The sequence below is a fragment of the Macaca nemestrina genome, chromosome 1 (assembly GCF_043159975.1).
Source record: "Macaca nemestrina isolate mMacNem1 chromosome 1, mMacNem.hap1, whole genome shotgun sequence".
Lineage (NCBI taxonomy): Eukaryota > Metazoa > Chordata > Mammalia > Primates > Cercopithecidae > Macaca > Macaca nemestrina.
This window is the reverse complement of record NC_092125.1, coordinates 42886493-42909690: the sequence shown is the minus strand read 5'-3', so window position 1 is coordinate 42909690 and position 23198 is coordinate 42886493. Positions and strand designations below refer to the sequence as shown.

At 37.8% G+C, this 23198-nt stretch overlaps 1 protein-coding gene across 3 annotated transcripts in view; it reads left to right on the top strand.

The window, feature by feature from the left end:
- The window catches only part of LOC105484593 (tRNA methyltransferase 1L), a 47618-nt gene extending 26398 nt beyond the window's left edge, over positions 1–21220 (top strand). For all 3 annotated transcript variants that reach the window (XM_011746386.3, XM_011746385.3, XM_011746384.2), the window contains exons 11-15: positions 3460–3538; positions 7135–7301; positions 8341–8403; positions 11800–11926; positions 12036–21220. In XM_011746386.3, coding sequence (XP_011744688.1) covers positions 3460–3538; positions 7135–7301; positions 8341–8403; positions 11800–11926; positions 12036–12288 — 689 coding nt within the window. In that variant the 3' untranslated portion in view covers positions 12289–21220. The remainder of the gene's footprint in view (positions 1–3459; positions 3539–7134; positions 7302–8340; positions 8404–11799; positions 11927–12035) is intronic.
- Positions 21221–23198: the final 1978 nt, after the last annotated feature.

Here is a 23198-nt window from a genome sequence, read left to right as displayed (position 1 = left end):
TTCAGCTCTGATAAATTTGGGGGGCAAGGGAGGTAATTTTTTCTTTTTCTGTTTCTTTTTTTTAAGACGGAGTCTCGCTCTGTTGTTCAGACTGGAGTGCAATAGTGCGATCTTGGCTCACTGTAACCTCTGCCTCCCAGGTTCAAGCGATTCTCCTGCCTCAGCTTACTGAGTAGCTGGGACTACAGGCCTGTGCCACCACTCCCAGCTAATTTTTGTATGTTTAGTAGTGACAGGGTTTCAGCATGTTTGTCAGGCTGGTCTCAATCTCCTGACCTCAAGTGATCTGCCTACCTCATCTCCCCAAAGTGCTAGGATTACAGGCATGAGCCACCACACCTGGCCTTTGAGGGGTGTTATTTCTTCGACAAGTTTTGCCTTTCAAATTGTATCTGTTGTCTCTTTCAGGAACTCTGTTTAGTTTATATTTTGGATCTTCTAGATTAATCCTCTAATTTTTAAAAATATCTATACTGTTCATCTCTTTGACAAAGTTCTAGTTTCTACTTTATACTTTTTCCTTAATTTTTATTTTCCAACTCTTATTTAAATTTCTGTCATATTTTGTTCATTTCTAAGAGTTATTTTATATTTTTTTCACTGTTCTTTTTTTTCTTTAGGCTAGTCAAGTGATTATTGTTCCTTTTTTAATAGTGTCATATTATTGTTTTAGGGATACAAAATCTCTTACCTTTCTAAGAATTGATTATACTTGGGCATATTTTATATTTAGGGGAGAATAGGGGTTTTTTGTTTGTTTTATACTGTTGCTGTTGTTTTGTTGTTCAGTTCTCCTGTTTTTTAACTTTCTTTTTCTGTTTTGTAGTTTTGTTCTCTGTTATGATAGATCTCAAATGTCTTGTGGTCTTCGGTTGTCCACAGTGAAAAATTGTTTTGAAGCACTTGGGGCAGAGCTTATAAACCAACAGATTTGGCCAGGCATAGTGGCTTACACCTGTAATCCCAGCACTTTGGGAGGCCGAGGCGGGCAGATCGTGAGGTCAGGAGATCGAGACCATCCTGGCTACACGGTGAAACTCCGTCTCTACTAAAAATACAAAAAATTAGCCGGGCATGGTGGCAGGCGCCTGTAGTCCCAGCTACTCAGTAGGCTGAGGCAGGAGACTGGCGTGAGCCCAGGAGGGCAGAGCTTACAGTGAGCCGAGATCGCACCACTCCACTCCAACCTAGGTGACAGAGCGAGACTCCGTCTCAAAATAAAAATAAAAATAAACCAATGGATTTTACTGTGATAAGATACCAGTCTGCTTTTTTTAGTAAGACACCCCCAAATGCCAACAAGTATATATAGATCTTTTCTCTTGGATCGGTAAATTTTTTCAGAGAGGAATCAACCAATCTTCTAGCAGCCCTGGGAGAGCCACACTGGGGACAGAGACTGGAAAGCAGATTTTTACTGAATCCCTCTGTTTTCAGACATCTCACTCTCAACTGTAACAAAAACTAATGGTTTCATATCCTCAGTAGCTTAGCCTCACCAAAGATTAACTTCATCTTTTGGAATGCGGAAGACACAGAAGCTTGATTGTATTAAAGAAGATGTGGAGTTTTAACTGAACCCTTTAAAAAGTTGTAACCAGACCTCTTTTTTGCAATACGTCTCTACAGTCATCTTCAGAGATAGTCATTACCCTCCATTTTCAAACCGTTACAGGGTCCCACAACACTAAGGAACTTTGTGTTTTGTTGGTTGCCCATCTATCCATTTCAGGCTTACGCTTCAGATTTTTCTGGTCTGATAATCAGTTACCCCATTGTATGTGATACCTGCTTCTGAAATTTTATTGGCATCTCTCATGTTTTGTTACCTCCTCTCCCATTTTATTTATTCTTGTAGTTTAATTTTTGTTCCTTGCTGTCATTTAAGCGTTAAGAAACAGCAGAGATAGAGTGCATGTTTAATCTATTGCATTTAAATAAAAGTCTCCAAATACTTTTTAATTCCTCATCTGGTATTGCCTTCCTCGCTTATATACGGGTAACATGGAAATACTAGTTTTCTTTCTTCTTTACCGCTTCATTATTTGTTGCTGGTAACTTGAATTGATAGCCTTGGCCCTCGGAGAGGAAATTTGCTGATGCTAATTTAGATCTGAGAAATCCTAGCAAAGAGGCTTGGGAAAAGACAGGTTTGTATGATAAGATTATTTTGCAAAGTGCATGAAGATACAAGCTGATTAATAATTCATTTATGCTGTCTGCCTGCGGTAAGTGGGTGTAGCTGACAACTATAGTATAAATTGCCATCTTGAATTGGATGATGCCTGCTTATAAGTATTTGTAGTTTAGTGATGTAATGGTTCAAGAGAAGACTTCTTAAGTGTACTCATATTTGAGGACCATAGTTCTCAACAAAACTTAGATCAGTGCTAACCACACCCTTTCATCAAGGCTTAGAGTTAAATAATACTGAAAAGTAGACCTAGGAGCAGTGAAGGACACTTTTAAGTAAATGTAAAATAAGATCTCATAACTATGCATTATACCAATAATTGTATTGAATAGCAGTGATATTATCATCTAGCAAGAGGCTATTGACCTGTGTTCCTGCCACTGTTCTTTGGTTCTGAATATATCTGGGACTGATTGATTAGATCAGTTCATTCCAAGAAAGTGAATGATCAACCCAGGAGTGGCCTAGAGTGGAGGGAATTAGTTGGAGAATTTCTGATATAAAATGACTATGTGAGCCTTGAGTGCATTTAAAAGTTCCATAGTCAAATATTAGCCCATTTTGAAAACTAAGAATAGTGCTAGTATCTCCCCAATTTCCTTGTGATTATATCAGGCCTCTCATTCATTGCTTTTTAAGCCAAATTAGATTCTAGCCTACATTTGAAGGCTGAATATGAATCGAGCATAAGGAATAGAGCAATTCATTTTCTTTCCAAATTCAGAAGAGTTAACTTATGAGAAATATCTACATTTTGATTGGGATGTTGGTTATGTGAGTGTATATATTTGTTAAAACTCATCAACCATTTTACATAAAATATATATATTTTATTGCACATAAATTATATCTTAATCAGTTAGTTTTGAAATATAAATCTCTTGTAAACTTTATAAGACTTTCCTTCTTTATATTATTTCATGTAGTATAGTAAGTAAATATCAGTTACACCTCTAATAAGCCATTTGACATGGATTTCCACAACCTCTCTCAAGCTTTAATCCTCTGATCTGTATAATTGAGATTTTAACATACCTACTTCAGAGAGTTGTAAGGACTTCAATTATATATATATATATACACACACACATACACGCACACACACATATATATGCATACATAAAATACTTAGCATAATACCTGGCACATAGTAGATCCTCAGTATATAGTAGCTGCAAATTATTATTAATATATTAATATAACAATTACTACTATTTGTATAAGTCACTTCTCCTTTGACTTCTCCTTTTATTATCTTTTTACAGAAAACCCATATAGACAGCTGCCTTGTAACTGTCATGGAAGCATGCCTGGAAAGACAGCAATAGAACTTGGACCTCTGTGGTATGTGACCAGCCATAAGAACATACTAAAATTTGATTTATTGATTGATTAATTGCAGATTTTTATTATGTGTGGTAAAAAACACATTTAAATTCAATTGTTAAGTCTAGGCAAATAGTTATGACTCTTCTCCTCCTATGAACCCGAGGTGTTTAATATTTTGAGATTTTTCTCTACCGTTATTCTCTCTAGTTTGTGACAGAACTAAGAGGCAATGGAGATAAAAGAGAAGCCTGGATGATCTGGAAACTAGATAATTCATTTCTGAATAGTAAGAAAGAAGCTTTTTAAAATTGATCATTGTAGATCTAGCATGTGATTTTTAAATGATCACAATAACTTTTTATAGAAGAGCTAACTCATGTAAAATGTCCTAGAAGAATTAGTTTTAAGTGAGAAAGGCATGTGAAAGTGTCTGCCTTTGTTTTAGGTAAAGTTATTTAGATGGTACATAATTGGAAATATTTAATGTGTATATGCTTTTGCATCATTGGTAACAGCTAATTGTACCTTAAAGTTGATTTGGGTTTTTTTTGTTTGTTTGAGATGGAGTCTCGCTCGTTTCCCAGGCTGGAGTGCAGTGGCGCAATCTCGACTCACTGCAACCTCCCTCTCCCAGGTTAAAGCGATTCTCCTGCCTCAGCCTCCTGAGTAGCTGGGATTACAGGCACCCGCCACCACACCTGGCTAATTTTTGTACTTTTATTACAGACTGGGTTTCGCCATGTTTGCCAGGCTTTTCTCGAACTCCTGATCTCAGGTGGTCTGCCTGCCTCGGCCTCCCAAAGTACTAGGCTTACAGGTGTGAGCCACCACACCCTGCCAAATTATTTTTAATCAGAATCCTTACCTTAAGTTTGTTACTAGAGATTCTTTTTTTTTTTTTTTTTTTTTTTTGAGACAGTTTCGCTCTTGTTGCCCAGGCTGGAGTGCAATGGCACTATCTTGGCTCACCGCAACCTCTGCCTCCCAGGTTCAAGCAATTTTCCTACCTCAGCCTCCTGAGTAGCCAGGATTACAGGCATGTGCCACCATGCCCAGCTAATTTTGTATTTTTTTAGTAGAGACCAGGTTTCTCCATGTTGGTCAGGCTGATATCGAACTCCCAACCTCAAGTGATCCGCCTGCCTTGGCCTCCCAAAGTACTGGGGATGATAGGCATGAGCTACTGCACCCAGCCAAGATTTTTACAGAAATTCAAGATTCCTAACAACATTGTGACAAGAATTGCAAATTTCTTCTCATTACTTTATAAGGTCAAGGCTTAAGCACCTACTAAACCTAGAAATCGACCCAAATGGTAAATGTCTTTGTGCTGATGCTCATTATTTTATCTTCATCTTATTAAATACTCTTGGATTAAGAAAGACCTAGCCAACCCTACCTTCTAGTTCTTCTAAAACTAGTTCTCACCTATAGCATCTGCACATTGATCCTACTCACTGATTCAGAACTGAGGAAATTAAAAATAGCAGGTTACTGGATCCAGAAGGAAGATTTCTAGCCTAACTGCCTTATTTTACACATGAAGAAACTATAGCACAGTGTTTTTAAGTGCTTGCTAAAACTGACCAAAAAAATTCATACCACAGCCAAGGCTAGAACTTAGGTTTTCTGACTCCCAGGACTGAATTCTTTTTTTATTTTTTATTTTTGAGACAGAGTCCCACTTTGTTGCCCAGGCTGAAGTACAATGGCATGATCTTGGCTTACTGCAACCTCCGCCTTTTGGGTTCAAGCGATTCTCCTGACTCAGCCTCCCGAGTAGCTGGGACTACAGGCATATGCCACTGCACCCAGCTAATTTCTGTATTTTTAATAGAGAGGGGGTTTCACCATGTTGGCCAGGCTAGTCTTGAACTCCTGACTCCGCCCACCTCAGCCTCCTGAAGTGGTGGGATTACAGGCGTCAGCCACGACGCCCAGCCTGAATTCTTAATAAAACCTTATGATTTCCACATGAAAGCTATTGTGTTCATGTCTTTACACTCATGAGAATACCTTCCCCCTCTCTACCACCTCCAGTTCAAATTGTACTTTCTTTTTGAAGTCTCTCCTTAGTGCTTCAACCCAATATAATCTCTAAATTCCCTTTAGTGTATCTTCTATTGATCACATATTGGATAATTTAAGATCATATATTCTTTCATATATATTTGCTAACCCGAACAATAGTAACTACCATACATTGAGGATATATAGAGAAGTTTTATTTTTGGCCAGTCACGGTGGCTCACGCCTGTAATCCCAGCACTTTGGGAGGCTGAGGCAGGAGAATGGTGTGAACCCAGGAGGCAGAGTTTGCAGTGGGCCAAGATTGCACCACTGCACTCTAGCCTGGGCAACAGAGCAAGACTGTCTCAAAAAAAAAAAAAAAGTTTTATTTTACATTTCATGATGAGGAATACAAGACTCAAAAGTAGTAATTACTCAAGATTATATAGCTAGCCCAGCACAGTTGCACACATCTATAGTCCCACCTACTCAGGAGGCTGAGGCAGAAGGATCCCTTGAGCCCAGGAATTCAAGTTCAGCCTGGGCAGCATAGTGAGACCCTGTCTCTTAATAAAAAGATTACATAACTAGTAAGTGGTGGAGCCAGGATTGGAATCCAGTTTATCTTACTCAGAATTTCATTTTTGTCCATTATACCTGTGATTCTCAAATTAAATGGGAAGCATATCAGATTCACCCTAGACCATTTTTGAACCATACCATCACCACATATAATTCTCATATATGTGCTCCCCTGCCCTGTCCTGCCCCACCCTGCCACCATAAACACACCAGAATTAAGATTTTCTATTAGTGACTAGAATGTGCATTGTGAAAACCTGTTCATTGCTCTATTTTCCTGTCTAGATTTATAGGCTTTTGTAAGGTCAACATTGTATATTTTATTTTGGTATATCCTCCACACACCCTTTATGTACCACAGTACTGTATACCTTATGAGAGCTCAATAAATTATTTTTTTTATTAAGGTAACATACACATATAACATTTTCCTTCTTTACCATTTTTAACTATATACTTCAATGATAATAAATACATTTATATTCTTTTACCCCTCTTCATCACCCTCTCCCTTCTCTCCTTCCCAGCCTCAGTAGATTCTTATTGACTTAAGTTTCCTTGACTAATTCTCCCCTTCCCAGCCTCAGTAGATTCTTACTGACTTAGGTTTCCTTGACTAATGCTACTAGTTTAGAGAACTGATATGATAAAATGAGTGGCAAATAGAAAATAAAAAGTTTAGGCCAGGCATGTGGTATCTCACACCTGTAATCCCAGCACTTTGGGAAGCCAAGGTAGGAGGATCCCTTGAGCTCAGTAGTTTGAGATCAGCCTGGGCAACATGATGAGACTCCATCTCTATTAAAAAATAATAAAATACTCCAGCCTAGGCAACAGGATGGGACTCTCAAAAAATAATAATAAACAGTTTTAAATTAAATCATAAATTATTTTTTAATTTAAGTATTACTCTGTAATATAATTAATTATATGTCTTACTTAAATTGTGAAGACTTTTTTTTTTTTTTAAAGAGAAATATTTCTCAAACCCAGTTCTCTGTATATTCTTTTCTTTTCAGGTCAAGTTCCCTTTTCAATACTGGATTCCTCAAAAGAATGCTATTTGAATCACTTCATCATGGTTTGGATGACATTCAGACCCTAATAAAGACATTAATCTTTGAATCAGAGTGTACGCCTCAAAGTCAGTTTTCAATTCATACACCTTCAAATCTCAACAAGCAAGGTGACTAATTGAATACTAGCTTACTAGCTTTAATTTACTTACCAAAAATACTGTATCTTTTTCAATTGTATTTGATGTTATAATAAAAGCAATATAATTATAGTGTTTTTAGTAAATCCTCTCTAATGAGTCTAATCATAATCTGGTTAATTTTTTTTTTAATTAGATAGTTTTCTTCAGGCTTATAATCAGGCCTGAGATGAATAGATGAATGATGAATAGTATTGTTGATTTTGTTGCGTTTTTTTGGATACTGGGTCTCACTTTTTCACCCAAGCTGGAATGCAAGTGGCACAAACATGGCTCACTGCAGTCTCAACCTCCTGGACTCAGGCGATCCTCTTGCCTCAGCCTCAACCTCCTGTGTAGCTGGAACCACAAGCATGTACCACCACACCTGGCTAATAATTTTATAGAGATGGGGTCTCACCGTATTGTCCAGGCTGATCTCAAACTCCTGGGCTCAAGCAGTCCTCCCACCTTGGCCTCCCAAAGTGGCTGGGATTACAGGCAAACCACCATGCGCTGACAATTTTTTTTAAGATAACCTCCCTTTTTTGTGTATTTTTAATTTTACTAGATTTTTTAAAAAGAATTAAAAAAAAAAAAAACCTAAAGTTCTTTTGTGATTTTTATTACCCTAGATCTGCTTTCTAGAAAAAGAAACTTTAGGAGTAATGTGGCCAAAAATTATAATATCTATGGAGACACAGAAACTAGATTTATACTTCTCATTCAGTAAAGCTATGTGTTCTTTTTCTCTTTAGTACAAACAGCCAATTTTGTAGTTGTATCTTGACTGTTGATATAAAGGTGAGCCTATTGAATATCCTAGTGTTCTCATAAATAATTAGAAGCTGCTATTATAGAGGGTTAAACAATGTAATTTTTGCAGTTCAGTTTGGCCACAGAGTCTCTTGCATATTCATGAAAATAGTGTGGATGGAATTTCATAAAGTTTTATTTAAACTTTGAGTTGAGTTGCTTTATGTCATTCTGTAAAATATTTTCTTTTCCCATTTGCTTTTTTTTTTTTTAGAAGAAAATGGTGTATTTATTAAAACTACAGATGACACCACAACAGATAATTACATTGCACAAGGTATGTATGCATATATGTGTGTACATTTGTACATATCAGGTCAAAATGGCATATAGCAAAAGGGTAGGAAGAAAAGAGATTGCCATGATAGCCTACTTAAAAATACATTTCATATTAAATGACAACAAAACTGTAGTAAAACTTGTTTATCAACATTCACACATTGGAAATTTCTGTTAACATATGCTTTGTTCACATCTGTAATATATGGTTATCCCTTTGAACGAACTGTATGATCTTGAATCATGTGAATAAAATAAGATCAAATTAGATATGATAAAGTTATATATAATTTTATAGTTAAGATAAAATTTTATTCTAATTCTTTTTAAAATTGCTCGTTAATATATGATTTATAGCAATTCCATTTAACCAGAAGACCTCATTCTCCAGCCAAAAGATTTTATTATATGGCCTTTCATATAATTTAGGATATGTGCATACTTTAAATATAACTGTGTTAGGCACTGTAAATTCATATTAAAAGGACGTTAAGATTTAAAATATCATTGCCTTAATGTCTAAGGTTTTGTTTTGCTTTTTAAAAAACTTTAGATTCCAGATGTGTTTTTGAATACAGATGAAAAGAAGACTGTAGAGTGTTAAGTTTGAAAGAGCGGTGGCCTTTAGTTATAAACTGTAATTTTTTATTAGTTGCTCAACAGTTTAGTGTTGACCTTCAAAGAAAGGAAACTTAAATTCCTTTTAATAGTATATAGTTTAAATAGCTACTATATACTCTTTCCAACAGCCATGTTCATTTGGCATCTTGATAACTTAAATTGATAATATTCTACCTAATTTCTCTGTTGATAACTTAAATTGATATATTTAATTTGATAACTTAAATTGATATATTCTACCTAATTTCTCTGTTGGAGGGAAGACAAAGAAGCATTATGATACACTGTAAAGAATATTAGATTTGCTGGGCATAGTGGCTCATGCCTGTAATCCCAGCACTTTGGGAGGCCGAGATGGGCAGATCACTTGAGGTCAGAGTTCAAGACCAGCCTTGCCAACATAGTGAAACCCTGTCTCTACTAAAAACACAAAAATTAGCCAGGTGCGTCGGTGCAAGCCTGTAATCCCAGCTACTTGAGAGGCTGAGGTGGGAGAATTGCTTGAACTTGGGAGGCAGAGGCTGCAGTGAGCCAAGATTGCACCACTGCACTCCAGCCTGGGTGACAGATCAAGACTGTCTCAAAAAAAAAAAAAAAAAAAAAAATTAGATTTAAGATCATTATCCTACTGCAGGCGCTGTTATATAAACTCACCCAGGTCCCTCCCCTTCAGCAAAATTGTCTTAAATCCTTTTTAGGATAAAGTAAAACAAATAAGCTTTAAAAATATTTTCAAAAGCCAAGAGCACAATAGCACACACCTGTAATCTCAGCTACTCAGGAGGCTGAAGTGGGAGGATAGTGTGAGGATTGTGTGAGCCTGGGCAACATAGCCAGACTCCATCTTAAAAAAAAAAAAAATTGTTTTTAATCTGTGAGCCTTTCTCATATATAAATTAAGGAAATTAGACTAATTTTTGTGGGCTCTTCTATAACTCTTAAATTATATGGTTATTCTAAGGCCATTGGTCAACACATAAAATCTTAAAATGATAGTACTATGCAAACCCAAAGGAAAATAACTCATTCTGTCAAAGATACGTTATATGTTGATTGCAGTGCTATTCACAATAGCAAAGACATAGAATCAACCTAAGTGCCCATCATCAATGGACTGGATAAAGAAAATGTACATATGTACTATGGAATAATATGCAGCCATAAAAAAGAACAAAATCATGCTCTTTGCAGCAACATGGATGGAGCTCTAGGCCATTATCCTAATAAAACTAATGCAAGAACAGAAAACCAAAGCCCCATGCTCTCACTTATAAGTGGGAGCTAAACTTGGATACTCATGGACATCAGATGGGAATAATAGACACTGGGGACTACTAGATGGAGGAGGGATGGGTTGGGGCCTGGACTGAAGAACCACCTGCTGGGTATTATGCCCACTGCCTGGGTGCTGGTGTTGTTGGGATTCCAAGCCCCAGCGTTACACAATTTACCCATGTAACAAACCTACAGATATACCCTTTAATTGATAAGGAAAGTTGAAATTTTTTGAAAAGGAAGAAATTACTGGGCCAAAAAAAAAATCTGTATACTGCTGATGATAGTCACTATTAAGGTATTACATCAGATTTTTTGCCTCAGATGCTCCTAAAACTTGTACTAAATCTGGGTATCTATCCTTTGACTAGGTGCCTCATTAGATTTCATGCAATTTCAAATTTTAGATTTCAAATTATAATTCTGATTTGATGGATGGATCCCAGGTTGTCCTTTTTGCTTTATGTTTTTATGTAAAAAGGCAACAATTCAGCAATAATTTATATTTATTTTGAATGTAATTTATCATTTTATGTATCAACTTTGCCTTTTTAATACTTTTTTTTTTTTAAGAGACAGGGTCTTGCTATGTTGCCCAGGCTAGACTCAAACTCCTGGGCTCAAGCGATCCTGCCACATCAGCCTCCCAAGTAGCTGGGACTATAGGTGTATGTCAATGCCCCTGGCACCTTCTGAATACTTTCCTTAAGCAGATGTTAATTACTTTCCCTGAGGAAGTAAGGTTTGACCATAACATTCATATATAAATAATCAAGGATTGAACACCAGGCAAAATCTCATTATAGTATTGGATAGCTATCTCAGTTGTTTTCATGTTGTGATTTTTGGAAGGATACAGTTCTAAAATCTTACTTGCTGTCTTCCTTTCACTCAAAATGAAAAAACTGAGTGCTGTGATGAGAAATAGGCAATGAGATAATAACATTGACCTTTTATCAGTTTCTCTGTCCAAGCTCTCAAGACTTTGTGTTGTTTTTCTTTGTTTTGTGATTACTGAAGACCCACTATGTATCCAATACTGAGCACTCAGTAGAAATACAGGTATAAAAATGAAAGACATTGTCCTTAGGAACTTAGAATATAACTTGGGGAGAAAGGACTTTTACACACATTAAGGAACTATAAGAAAAGAAAAAAATGACAGAACTTAATCAAACTCTGAGTAGTGTAGTGTAGTATTACCAACAATGAAATCTGTGAAGTGACTGGCCCCAAATTCACAGATGGCTTCCTACAGGAGACAAAATAGAGTGTGACTTGAAGTTGAAGAAGGTAGAAAGGAAGTTCTGATTCAGCAGACAGTTAAATATGAAAATTACATAAGTGAAGGACAGTGAAAATAGAATATAAGAATTAAGATTGGAGGGACAGGTTGAAATAATGTGTCAGGATTTAGACTTGAGACAAATATATAGTTATAAAAGTATTTGGCTTGTAATTTTTAAGAGCATGCTAACTTTGTATGTGTATGTTGCAGGAAAGAGAAAAAGTAATGAAATGATCACAAATTTAGGCAAGAAGCAAAAGACTGATGTCAGTACTGAACATCCTCCCTTTTATTACAACATTCACAGACACAGCATTAAAGGAATGAATATGCCAAAGTAAGACACCCAGTGAATGACAAAGTATATATTTTATATTTTAATAATATTGTGATTTAAATAAAAATACAAAAATCTGATTATTTTTTCTTTTCTTTCCTTGTTGCAGGTTAAAGAAGTTTTTGTGCTATTTATCTCAAGCAGGCTTTCGAGTAAGCCGAACTCATTTTGACCCAATGGGTGTACGCACAGATGCACCTCTGATGCAGTTTAAATCTATCCTTTTAAAGTACAGCACCCCCACCTACACTGGAGGACAGTCAGAAAGCCTTGTCCAGTCAGCATCTGAAGATACAGTAACTGAAAGAGTTGAAATGTCAGTGAATGACAAAGCAGAAGCAAGTGGCTGCAGAAGATGGTAAACGTAGAAAAGAGTTGGTTCTCAGGTGTCTGTATAGATGGCCTAATAGTTCTCTATACCAACTGTAGTTCTTTTTCTGTTCTTTCAATTCAGTAGAGTAAAAATAAAAAGACAGTGTCATTTTCATTCAGAAACTGACCAGTTTCTAACTTAGCTGGTTTGGGAGCTTTGCTTTCCAAGTTCTTTTTGTTTTAAGGCAAACTTAAAATTTTAATGGCAACATTTCATATGAAGCCAAGTCTCACTGAGATCACCCTACTGCTTAATCATTCGGAAAATTTTCACATGCAAAGTGTTTGGAATTTTATGTATGTTATGAAAGCTATCTTTTACAATTCTTAATCACACCTCTGCTTAAACTGATTCATGATGTTTATGTTTTCCTATTTGTAGTGTACAAAATGAAGCTGAAGGCTCACATATTAAAATGACCCTGAATAGAATAGGAAGAACAATGTTCTTACAGGTCATAAATGTTTTTCACAATTAGAAAACTAAAATATGTACCCATTTTTAAGAAATCATACTTCTCCCCATATTGATCTTTTCATTTCTTACTAGCTTTTGAGAAATTAAATACTTGCCTGAGATAGAAGTACTTTATTTTTATAACTTTAGGGTCTAAATGAGTAAACTTCAAAGTAAGATTTTGGCAAAATAAATTGAGACCATTGTTCTAATACTTGTTCATGAGCACTGAAATCCTGAAGAGGGGAGATTTGGTTATAAATTAAACAGGTTGGGTGATCTTAAGTGCCTCAGTTAATGCACGTACAGTATTCATTTGGTTGGTTGTACTACCTCTCAGAAGTAAAATTTGTCACCTTATAGAGTGAGAGTTTTTGGGTTTGGGGGTTGTTTTTTTGTTGTTGTTTGGTTTGGTATTTTTGGTTTTGTATTTGTATAAATTTTTTGTATAATTAGCCCAGGCTGATGTAACTATAAAAATTAGTTGAAAAAAAATATATTGTTTCCTTAATGGAATTTTTACTTCATTTGAATATAAGATTTTGGATGAAAGGATTTGGTTTAAAGTTTGGGTTTTTGTCTCAAGGATTTAATCCATATTTATCCGTAAATATTTCTTAAGGTATGTAACTTTTTACAAACATTAAGTCAGGGGTTGGGGGAGGAGGGGGTGGTAATTATTATAACTGAAAGGTTTAAATATACTACCTAAGAAAAAAGTACTTCTGTGACATATACAAAAAAATCTGGTGGATGGGCATTAGATGAATATAGAATATTAATTTTGCAGAAATGAAGGAAAATCTCTTTGTGCTATTACAGCATATTCCCAAGACAGTTTATTTTCCTTTCTCCAATTAATGTGGTCATAAATTTCAGTAAAATCAAGAAATAGGTGAAGTGCAAGCTAGTTTCTATAATGACCATTAAAAAAATTCTGCTCTGTAATTCTTGCCAGTTAAAATTATAACCTGCAAATGAGCAGAATGAGTTTTTTGTTCATATTATTAAAAATAAAAATTAGTATAAATCCAGGAGGCAAACTATCCTAGCACTCAGATTATCTGATTTAATACATATTATTGAATATCAGTCCCAAATTTTGCTAAATGCTTATCAGCATGATATATGTTGATCAATGATGAGTAGGGCTTAATGCAAAGATCCTAATTTAATTTTAAAAACCTGTAAATTGCTGTTATCTAAAATATATGTGTATATTAATTTCACATATAAAGGCAGATTTTTCAAAGAAAAATTTGATAGGAGGTAGTTTAGAACTCTGTGATCAGGTACTACATCAACCAAAAGAGGAAATACTTTAAAAATTCCATTTAGCAACCTGAGCAATCTTATTCTCGTAACAATAGTAGTAATTTGGGACACTGCAAATGTTTATCACGTTGTAAAGTTACATCAGTTGTATCCTTTCATTAAAACTTGATAAACAAAAGAACCAGTTAAGGAAACCAGTGTGTTGACTCTGCTAGTTGCTAATGTTAATACTCTAGCCATACACTCAGGAAATGGGAGAGGTAACCAAGGGATGGGTTTGGGGGTCACTGTGGTGGACTTGGGGCAAAACTCCACTTCTACTGACTTCCACAAGACTCCACTCTGAATAAATGTGTGATATTCTGGTTGCCCAAAATTAGAACTAATTCAACACATTTGGTGAGCCCAAAAGGTCTAGGAATTTCTTTCTGCACTGTATAACTGCTCTGGTAAATGGCCCCAGATTACTCTGGAGAATGCTAAGAGATACATAATACATACTTGTGATACGTCAGAGTCCTTTCTCCAAGGCCTCCAGAAATTGAATTAAGTCAGACCTGAAAATTAGATAAGGGCTCATGATTACTATAGTGGCTCAAGTCAGACAGTTTTTAGTAACATAAACCAAATAGGACTATCCATTTTCGTTCTTTAGATCACATGATCCTTCAGCCAAAGCCAGACCTCATGTTAGACTATACTGATTATCCTGTGGTTCCTGCTGTCTATTACAGTAACCATGCCCACCTTTCTAGTCTAGCAATTGAATGCACTACTTTGTCTCTGACACAATACAGTCTTGAAAATGCACATTGAATCATGGAGTGCATTCCCACTGAAGCATCTCCCACTGGCATCTCTGGCCTACAGACAGACTATACAGCTTTTCAGGAGTGCTGGTGATCTGCTCACCAAGTGTTTTTCTCAATGCCTTGGTAAAGAGAGTTGACTGGACTCTTATGAGGGATACAGTTAGAGGATCACTCATATGAAACCCTCTCCAACATGGCCCCTCTTCTTTGATTTCTTTTCTCTACATCATACCAAGGAGTTTCTGGCATATCATCTCTAATTTAGATGAGCCACTGCTGAGTCAAAATGTCTTTCCACCAAGTAAAAAGGACTACTTCGAGCTGTTCAGTCTGATAGACTGAGCCAAAATCTCTGCTATAGGTTTACCCATAATAATCATTTGGCCCAATTTATGTCCTTTCTTTCAAGGTCCTACATACTCAGAATCTAGTTCCACAGATATTCTCCACCTATCAATATTAAGATCCAAAAAAAGACTCTTTCAGACCACACTTAGTATTTGTCTCCCTGGGACATGCTGGGATCTGACTCAAACTGTGTCCTGGAAACAATGAGGGATTGTAGGGATAGGACATATGGGCTTCTTTGTGCAAGGTAACTAACTCCTTTAAGTGAGGTTATTAAGGGATTGGTCAGTCAAGGTAACAAGCATATCTAAGGGGTTCCTTCACCTTCAAGTGGGGAGTTTGGGATTTAGGATACTCAACTCATCGAAGTCTTCCCAAAACTCTTAGAATACCACTTTTTCCTGACCAGTTTCCCTACTCTTGTAAGACCCAACAAGATAGGGATTCTGCCAGCTTGCAGAATCCTAGGAAAAACATTCCCTAGAAAGTGGAATAGTAATTGTAATAGCTTATATTTATACGAGACTTAGTAGTACACAGTGCTGTCTTTACATAGACTATATAATCCATAGCAGTAGTTATGATCATCCCCACTTCATAGAAAAAGAAACTCAAGCTAAACAAGATTAACTTATTTATCCAGTGCCACTCTAAAACTGGCTAGTAAAAGAACCAGGATCCAGTCCCGGGCCAACTTCAGAGCTCATGCTTTAGCCACTTGGTAATCTTCCTTTATTGAATAACACATAAAGATGTACGTAAAATAGAAGATTACTTTAATACTTATTTGGCCAAAGGCAGTCCGGTAGAAACTTATGGAACAGAATTAATCACAAAAGAATAGTTAACCACTGCCCTATTGTACATTTTCCATTTCTAAAACCTCTTAACCACTATACTTTATAATCTATGCCTATATAGAAAACACTGTTATCAACTTCGTTCTCATTTCCTATGGCCAATATTGTTCCAGAGCTTTAGTTTTAGATTAATAGAAAAATCACTGCAAATTCAACCTTTTGAAGCTAAAAGATAAAAGCCCATTGAACTCCAGATCTCTCTCAATAATCAGTTACAACTTGAAAATCTCAATACATTTGGTGAGAATCTCCTCTCTGAAGTCCAAATCCGTAAAGATTTTGTTACATACAGTAAGTCCTCACTTACTGCTGCTGATAGGCTCTTGGAAACGTGACTTTAAACAAAATGACTTATAATGAAACCAACTTAACCATAGGATAATTAATATAAACAAGAATTAAGTCCCTACACCACATTCCTGGTCACAAAAACATCACCAAACTCCTAAGTAGAGACCCCAAACACTTCTAATATTAAACACTGAAATACATGTGAGCCATGCATACATCTAAGAAAGATCAATAAAAACAACAATTTACCCAAGTTTTGGTAAATCTGAGTGACAGCAATTGTAATGGTGGGGGGTTTAAACTGAGTAATAAATGTTTGCAAAGCAAAAATTATAAGGAGCACCTCCTACCATTGCACAGTTCAAACACAATAACAAATATGGTGGGCTCACTGAGCACTGTTGTACTGCATCTTTTTTTGTCATAGACACCTTTATGATTATGATTTACTTCACACATTTTTATTTTACAAGAATTTGTGTTCATTTACTCATTTTCCAACCTGCTTATTCCAGTTCAGGGTAGCAGATGGCCAGAGCCTGTCCCAGCAGCTCAGGGCACAAGGCAGGAAGCAGCCCTAGACAGGATGCCCATCCCATGGCAAGGTGCACTCACACACACTCACACTTATTCACACTAGCACATGTAGACACATCAGTGACCCAATATGGGCATCTTTGAGATATGGGAGGAAGTTGGAGCACCAGGAGAAAACCCACATAGATGTGGGGAGAGCAGGCAGACTCCACACAGACAACGGCGCCACCAGGGAAGTGATTATTTTTTGGTCATCAACATTTTAACAAAACACTTTTTTGAGGACCTGCTGTACTTTCAAAGATAAAGCAATTCATGTTTTACAGATAGAAAGAACCATAGACAACATCAACCCCTCCATCAGAGAAAACACTGCTAATGGGGTTAAAGAACTAAGATATTTGGCCAAGGTTACACCATATTTAGGTACGGAAATGAGCCAAGAGTGCAAGTGTTTTATTTTCATCTAGTTTTGGTTTGGTTTTGCCAAAGTAATACATATACATTATTTAGCAAGTCCAGTTAATTCTTAGGAGTGAAAGAGGTAAGCTAAGAATCTACTTACTATTTTAAAATAATATACCATGCTGGGCGCGATGGCTCACACCTGTAATCCTAACGCTTTGGGAGGCAGAGGCGGGTGGATTGCCTGACCTCAGGGGTTCAAGACCAGCCTGGGCAACACGGTGAAACCCCATCTCTACTAAAATACAAAAAATTAGCTGGACATGGCAGCGTGTGCCTGAAATCCCAGCTACATGGGAGGCTAAGTCAGGAGAATTGCTAGAACCTGGGAGATGGAGGGTGCAGTGAGCCAGGATCACGCCACTGCACTTCAGCCTGGGTGACAGAACGAGACTCCGTCTTTAAAAAAAAAAAAAGCAAAAGAAAATAATATACCAATAGTATTCAATAGTATTCCTGTATTCCATTTTAGGCATTATCTATTAAATTCTAACTACAGAAGGCCGGGCACACTGGCTCACGCCTGTAATCCCAGCACTTTGGGAGGCCAAGGCAGGTGGATCACCTGAGGTCAGGAGTTCAAGACCAGCCTGACCAACATGGTGAAACCCCATCTCTACTAAAAATACAAAAATTAGCCAGGCATGATGGCACATGCCTGTAATCCCAGCTACTGGGGAGGCTGAGGCAGGAGAATCTCTTGAACCCAGGAGGCATAGGTTGCAGTGAGCCGAGATTGTGCAATTGCATTGCAGCCTGGGTAACGAGCAAAATTCTGTCTCAAAAAAAAAAAAACTACAGAAGATACAGATGATTTAATTTTCTTAAACAATTGTTGAGACATCCATTCTATGATTTCTGATCTTTTTAACAGAGAAGAGAGGGAGAATGTGTGTGTGTGTGTGTGTGTGCGCGCGCGCGCACTTTCTGGAAATGTTAGCATCTTTTTATCCTATATTATGCTTGCTGTGCATCTTTTAAAAAAAATTATTTGTGCTAGGCATTCTCTGGGTTCTTGAGAACTTCAAGTCCTGGCCAGGCGTGGTGGCTTACACCTGTAATCCCAGCACTTTGGGAGGCCAAGGCAGGCGGATCACAAGGTCAGGAGATCGAGACCATCCTGGCTAACACAGTGAAACCCCGTCTCTACTAAAAATACAAAAAATTAGCCAGGTGTAGTGGCACGTGCCTATAGTCCCAGCTACTTGGGAGGCTGAGGCAGGAGAATCCTGAAGGTGGAGGTCGAACCCAGGAGGCAGAGGTTGTAGTGAGCCAAGATTGCACCATTGCACTCCAGCCTGGGTGACAGAGCGAGACTCCCTCTCCAAAAAAAAAAGAAAAGAGAAAAGAAATTAAGAAATTCAAGTCCTTCACCTCACAGTAATTTTCTTACATTGTTTAATAATTTTCTTTCCTTCATCTTTCTCTTCCTGAAACTTTCAGATTTCAGACCTTCTGGGTAGATTTATTTATTATTTTTTACTCTATTTCCATCTTTTTATTACTTTATTTTATTTTATTTTTTTGATATAAAGTCTTCCTCTGTCTCCCAGGCTGCAGTGCAGTGGTGCAATCACTGCTCACTGCAGCCTTGATTTTCCGGGCTCAGGTGATCCTCCCACCTCAGCCTCCTGAGTAGCTGGGACCACAGGCATGAGTCACCACACTTGGCTAATTTTTAAATTTTTTGTAGAGATGAGGTCTCCCTATGTTGCCTAGGCTGGTCTTGAACTCCTGGGATCAAGCAGTCTTCCTGACTCAGCCTCCCAAAATGCTAGGATTATAGGCGTGAGCCACCACACCTGGCCTTTAATACTTTCTGTGATACACATTTCACATTACATTCTAGTACTTCTGTTAGGGTTATTTTGTATTTTTAAATTGATATATCATAATTGTACGTATTTTGGGGGTACATGGGATATCTTGTTACATGTATATACAATGTGTAATCACTTCCCAGAGGCCCCCAACTCCAAATACTGTCATATTGGAGCTTAGATTTTCACGTACGAATTTGGGGGAACACAAACATTTAGTCCATGGCATTGCATTATCTCTTCTTTCACCTTTGCATCTTTGTTTTTAAAAAAATTTTTAATTATACCCTTTAACAGCATCTCCCAATCCCTCTCTATACCCAACCCCTAGCCCCAGGCAACCACTGTTCTGATTCTGTGAGTTTGACTGTTTTATATTTCACATGTAAGTGAGAACATGTAGTATTCGTTTATGTCTGGCCTATTTCACTTAGCATAATGTTCTTCAGTTTCATCCACGTTGTCACAAATGACAGAATTCCCCTTTCAAACGGCTGAATAGTGTTCCATTGTATATATACACATTTTCTTAATCCAGTCATCCATCAGTGGACACTTATGTTGATTTCATATCTTAGTTATTGTGAATAATGCTGCAACAAAATTGGAGTGGCTGCAATAAACATAGGAATGCAGATATCTCTTTGACAGAATGATTTCATTTTCTTTGGATAAATACCAAGAGTGAGGTTGCTGGATCATATAGTTTTGTTAGAGAGAGGGTCTTGCTCTGTCATCCAGGCTGGGATGAAGGGGCACAATCATGATTCACTGTTGCCTCGAACTTCTGGCCTCAAGCAGTCCTCCCACCTCAGCCTCCCAAAGTTCTCAGATTACAGGCATGAGCCACCAAACCCAGTTTTATTGTTATTTTGTAGGGAACCTCCATATTGTTTTCCATAAGGGTTATACTAATTTACATTCCCACTAACAGTGTACAAGGGTTCCTTCTCCATACCCTTGCCCATATTTATCTCCTTTTTGCACAATAGCCATTCTAACAAATGTGAGGTGATATCTAATTTGCATTTTCCTGATTAGTAATATTCAGCATTTTTTCATATACCTATTGTCCACTTGTATGTATTCTTTTGAGAAATGTCTATTCAAGTCCTTTGCCCATTTTTTAATCAGATTGTTTTCTTGCTTTTGAGTTTTTCGAATTCCTTATATGTTTTGGATATTGACTCTTTGTTAGATGTGTGGTTTGCAGATATTTTCTCCCATTCTGTAGGTTGTCTTTTCACTCTGTGGATTGTTTCCTTTGCTGTATCAGAAGCATTTTAGTTTGATGGAATCACATTTGTCTATTTTCATTTTTGTTGCCTGTGCTTTTGAGGTCATATCAAACAAAATAATTGCCCAGAGCAGTGTCAAAAAACTTTTTCCCTGTGTTTTATTTTTACTAGTTTTACAGTTTCAGGTAGTTCAGTTCAGTTTTATAGTTTCAGGTCTTAAGTCTTGAATCCATTTTGAGTTTTGCTTGCTTTTGTTCTAGAACTATAGGTGTGCACCACCATATATGGCTAAATTTTTTATTTTTTGTAGAAACAGGATATCACTATGTTGCTCAGGCTGGTCTTGAATTCCCACCTAGATTGCCTTGAAGACAGAAAAACTTGGAAGAAATATGGATGTTAAATGTGACTCTTGAGAGGGCTAAAAAGGAAGTGAAGTACATGTTATAGAAAGCTTTTTATCTTAGAGAATATATTCTCATGAACAGAATGTTGGTAGAAATATGAATATTAATAAATGCTTCTGGTGAGGTCTTTGATGAAGAACCTAACAGTGGAAACTGGAGAAAAGGCAATCCTTGATATAAAGTGGCATAAAACTTGGCTAAATTAGTGGGGCATGATGGAATGCACCTGTAGTCCCAGCTACTCAGAAGACTGAGGCAGGAGGATCACCTGAGCCCAGGAGTTTGAGGCTGTAGTGTGCCATGATCATGCCTGTGAATAGCTACTGCACAGTAGTTATAATTAAGAGAGACCATGGTGAGACTCTCTTAAAAAAAAAAACCACACACACACACACACACACACACACACACACACACACACACACACACACAAAAACACAGGGCCGGGCACGGTGGCTCACGTTTGTAATTCCAGCACTTTGGGAGGCCGAGGTGGGAGATTGCCTGAGCTCAGGAGTTTGAGACCAGCCTGGGCAACACGGTGAAACCCCGTCTCTACTAAAATACAAAAAATTAGCCAGGTGTGGCACTGTGCACCTGTAGTCCCAGCTACCTGGGAGGCAGAGGCAGGAGAATTGTTTGAACCCAGGAGGCAGAGGTTGCAGTGAGCTGAGATCACGCCACTGCACTCTAGCCTCGGTGACAGAGCGAGACTACATGTCAAAACAAAACAAACAGAAAAACCCACTAAGTTATGTTTTACTGTTGGGTAAAAACTAGAACTTATAAGCCACGAACTTGGATATTTAACTGAGATTTTCAAGTAACAAGTGTTGAAGGCGCAGCCTGATTCCTCCTTGCTGCTTAGAATAAAATGTGAGAGGAAAGAGATAAATTGAGGAGGTAACTATTAGGCAAAAAGCAACCAGCACTTGAAGATTTTCGAGAGTCTCATCCTATCCTGATTGCAGAGGATGCTAAGTAACAAATATACTGTTGGAAAGGCATGCTGTGGAGAGAGGGCCAAGGGAGTGGCTGGACAACCTTTTGCTGAAGAGATTAGGTGTGTGACTCGTGGATGTAATCAACTGTCTTAGCAAAAGCCAGAAATAGAGATGGGGTTATCCAGGAAGGATCTATCAAGAGATAGGTCTATCAATCAACAAGATCTCCCTTGTCTAATGGCATGGACCTCCATGGGATGAGACATGGGAGACAAACAAGGATTTTGAGAATGTTATAGCAGCAGAAACATTGCCCGGCTTAGAATGAAAGGGACAGAGACTATACAAAATGCAAAAGGTTGTTGGACTCTCAAAATTCTACAGGCAGGGAACAGGCTGATAGGGCTACTCAACTGCAAACATGTGCTACCTTTTGAGAGGAAAGAATAACAACTCCAAAAGCAGAGGCACAGGTGCAGAAGCAGAGGGCAGACAGGTGGCCCCCCTGGAGAGCCAAAGGAGCCTCCATGGACCCAGAATGTGGAACACTATGACTCCAGAGAGCAGAGCATTAAGCTGCAGAGGGTAATTCTCAAGCTGTCAAACCTAATGGAATTTTCTCTGCTGGGTTTTGAGCTTGTTTGGGATCTGTGATACCTTAATTCATTCCTCCTTCTCCCTTTGGGAATGGGATTGGCTATCCAATGCTTGTCCCACCATTGTATTTAGGGAGCAGATAGTTTTCTAGTCCACAGGTCTACAGATAGAAAGGAATTATGCCCTACGATGGATCATACCCAAGAGTATCACCCATACCTGATTTAGATAAGATTTGGGGCTTTGTGGGTTAAAAAATATTTACAAGAGGTATTAGATGTACAGGTTGATGCTGGAATAGGTTGATTTAGGGGGATGTTGGATTGAATGAAGGTATTTTGCCTGTGGGACAGACTTGAATTTTGAGGGATCTGAGAGTGTACTATAATGAATTGAATAGTGGCCCCCAAAAGACATGCCTACCCAGACTTCAGAATGTGACCTTATTTGGAATAAGGGTCTTTACAAATGTAATTAAGGATCTTGAGATGAAATCATCCTGGATTAAGGTGGATCCTAAATCCAATAACAGCTGTCCTTAGACAGAAAAGAAGACATAGACACAGAGGGGAAGGCCACGTGAAGATGCAGGCAAAGTCTGGGCATGGTGGCTCATGCCTGTAATCCCAGCACTTTGGGAGGCTGAGGCTGGTGGACCACCTGAGGTCAGGAGTTTGAGACCAGCCTGGCCAACATGGTGAAACCCCATCTCTACTGATAAAGTACAAAAAATTAGCTGGGCATGGTGGCACATGCCTGTAGTCTCAACTACTCAGGAGGCTGAGGCAGGAGAATCGCTTGAACTTGGGAGGCAGAGGCTGCAGTGAGCCGAGATTACGCCACTGCACT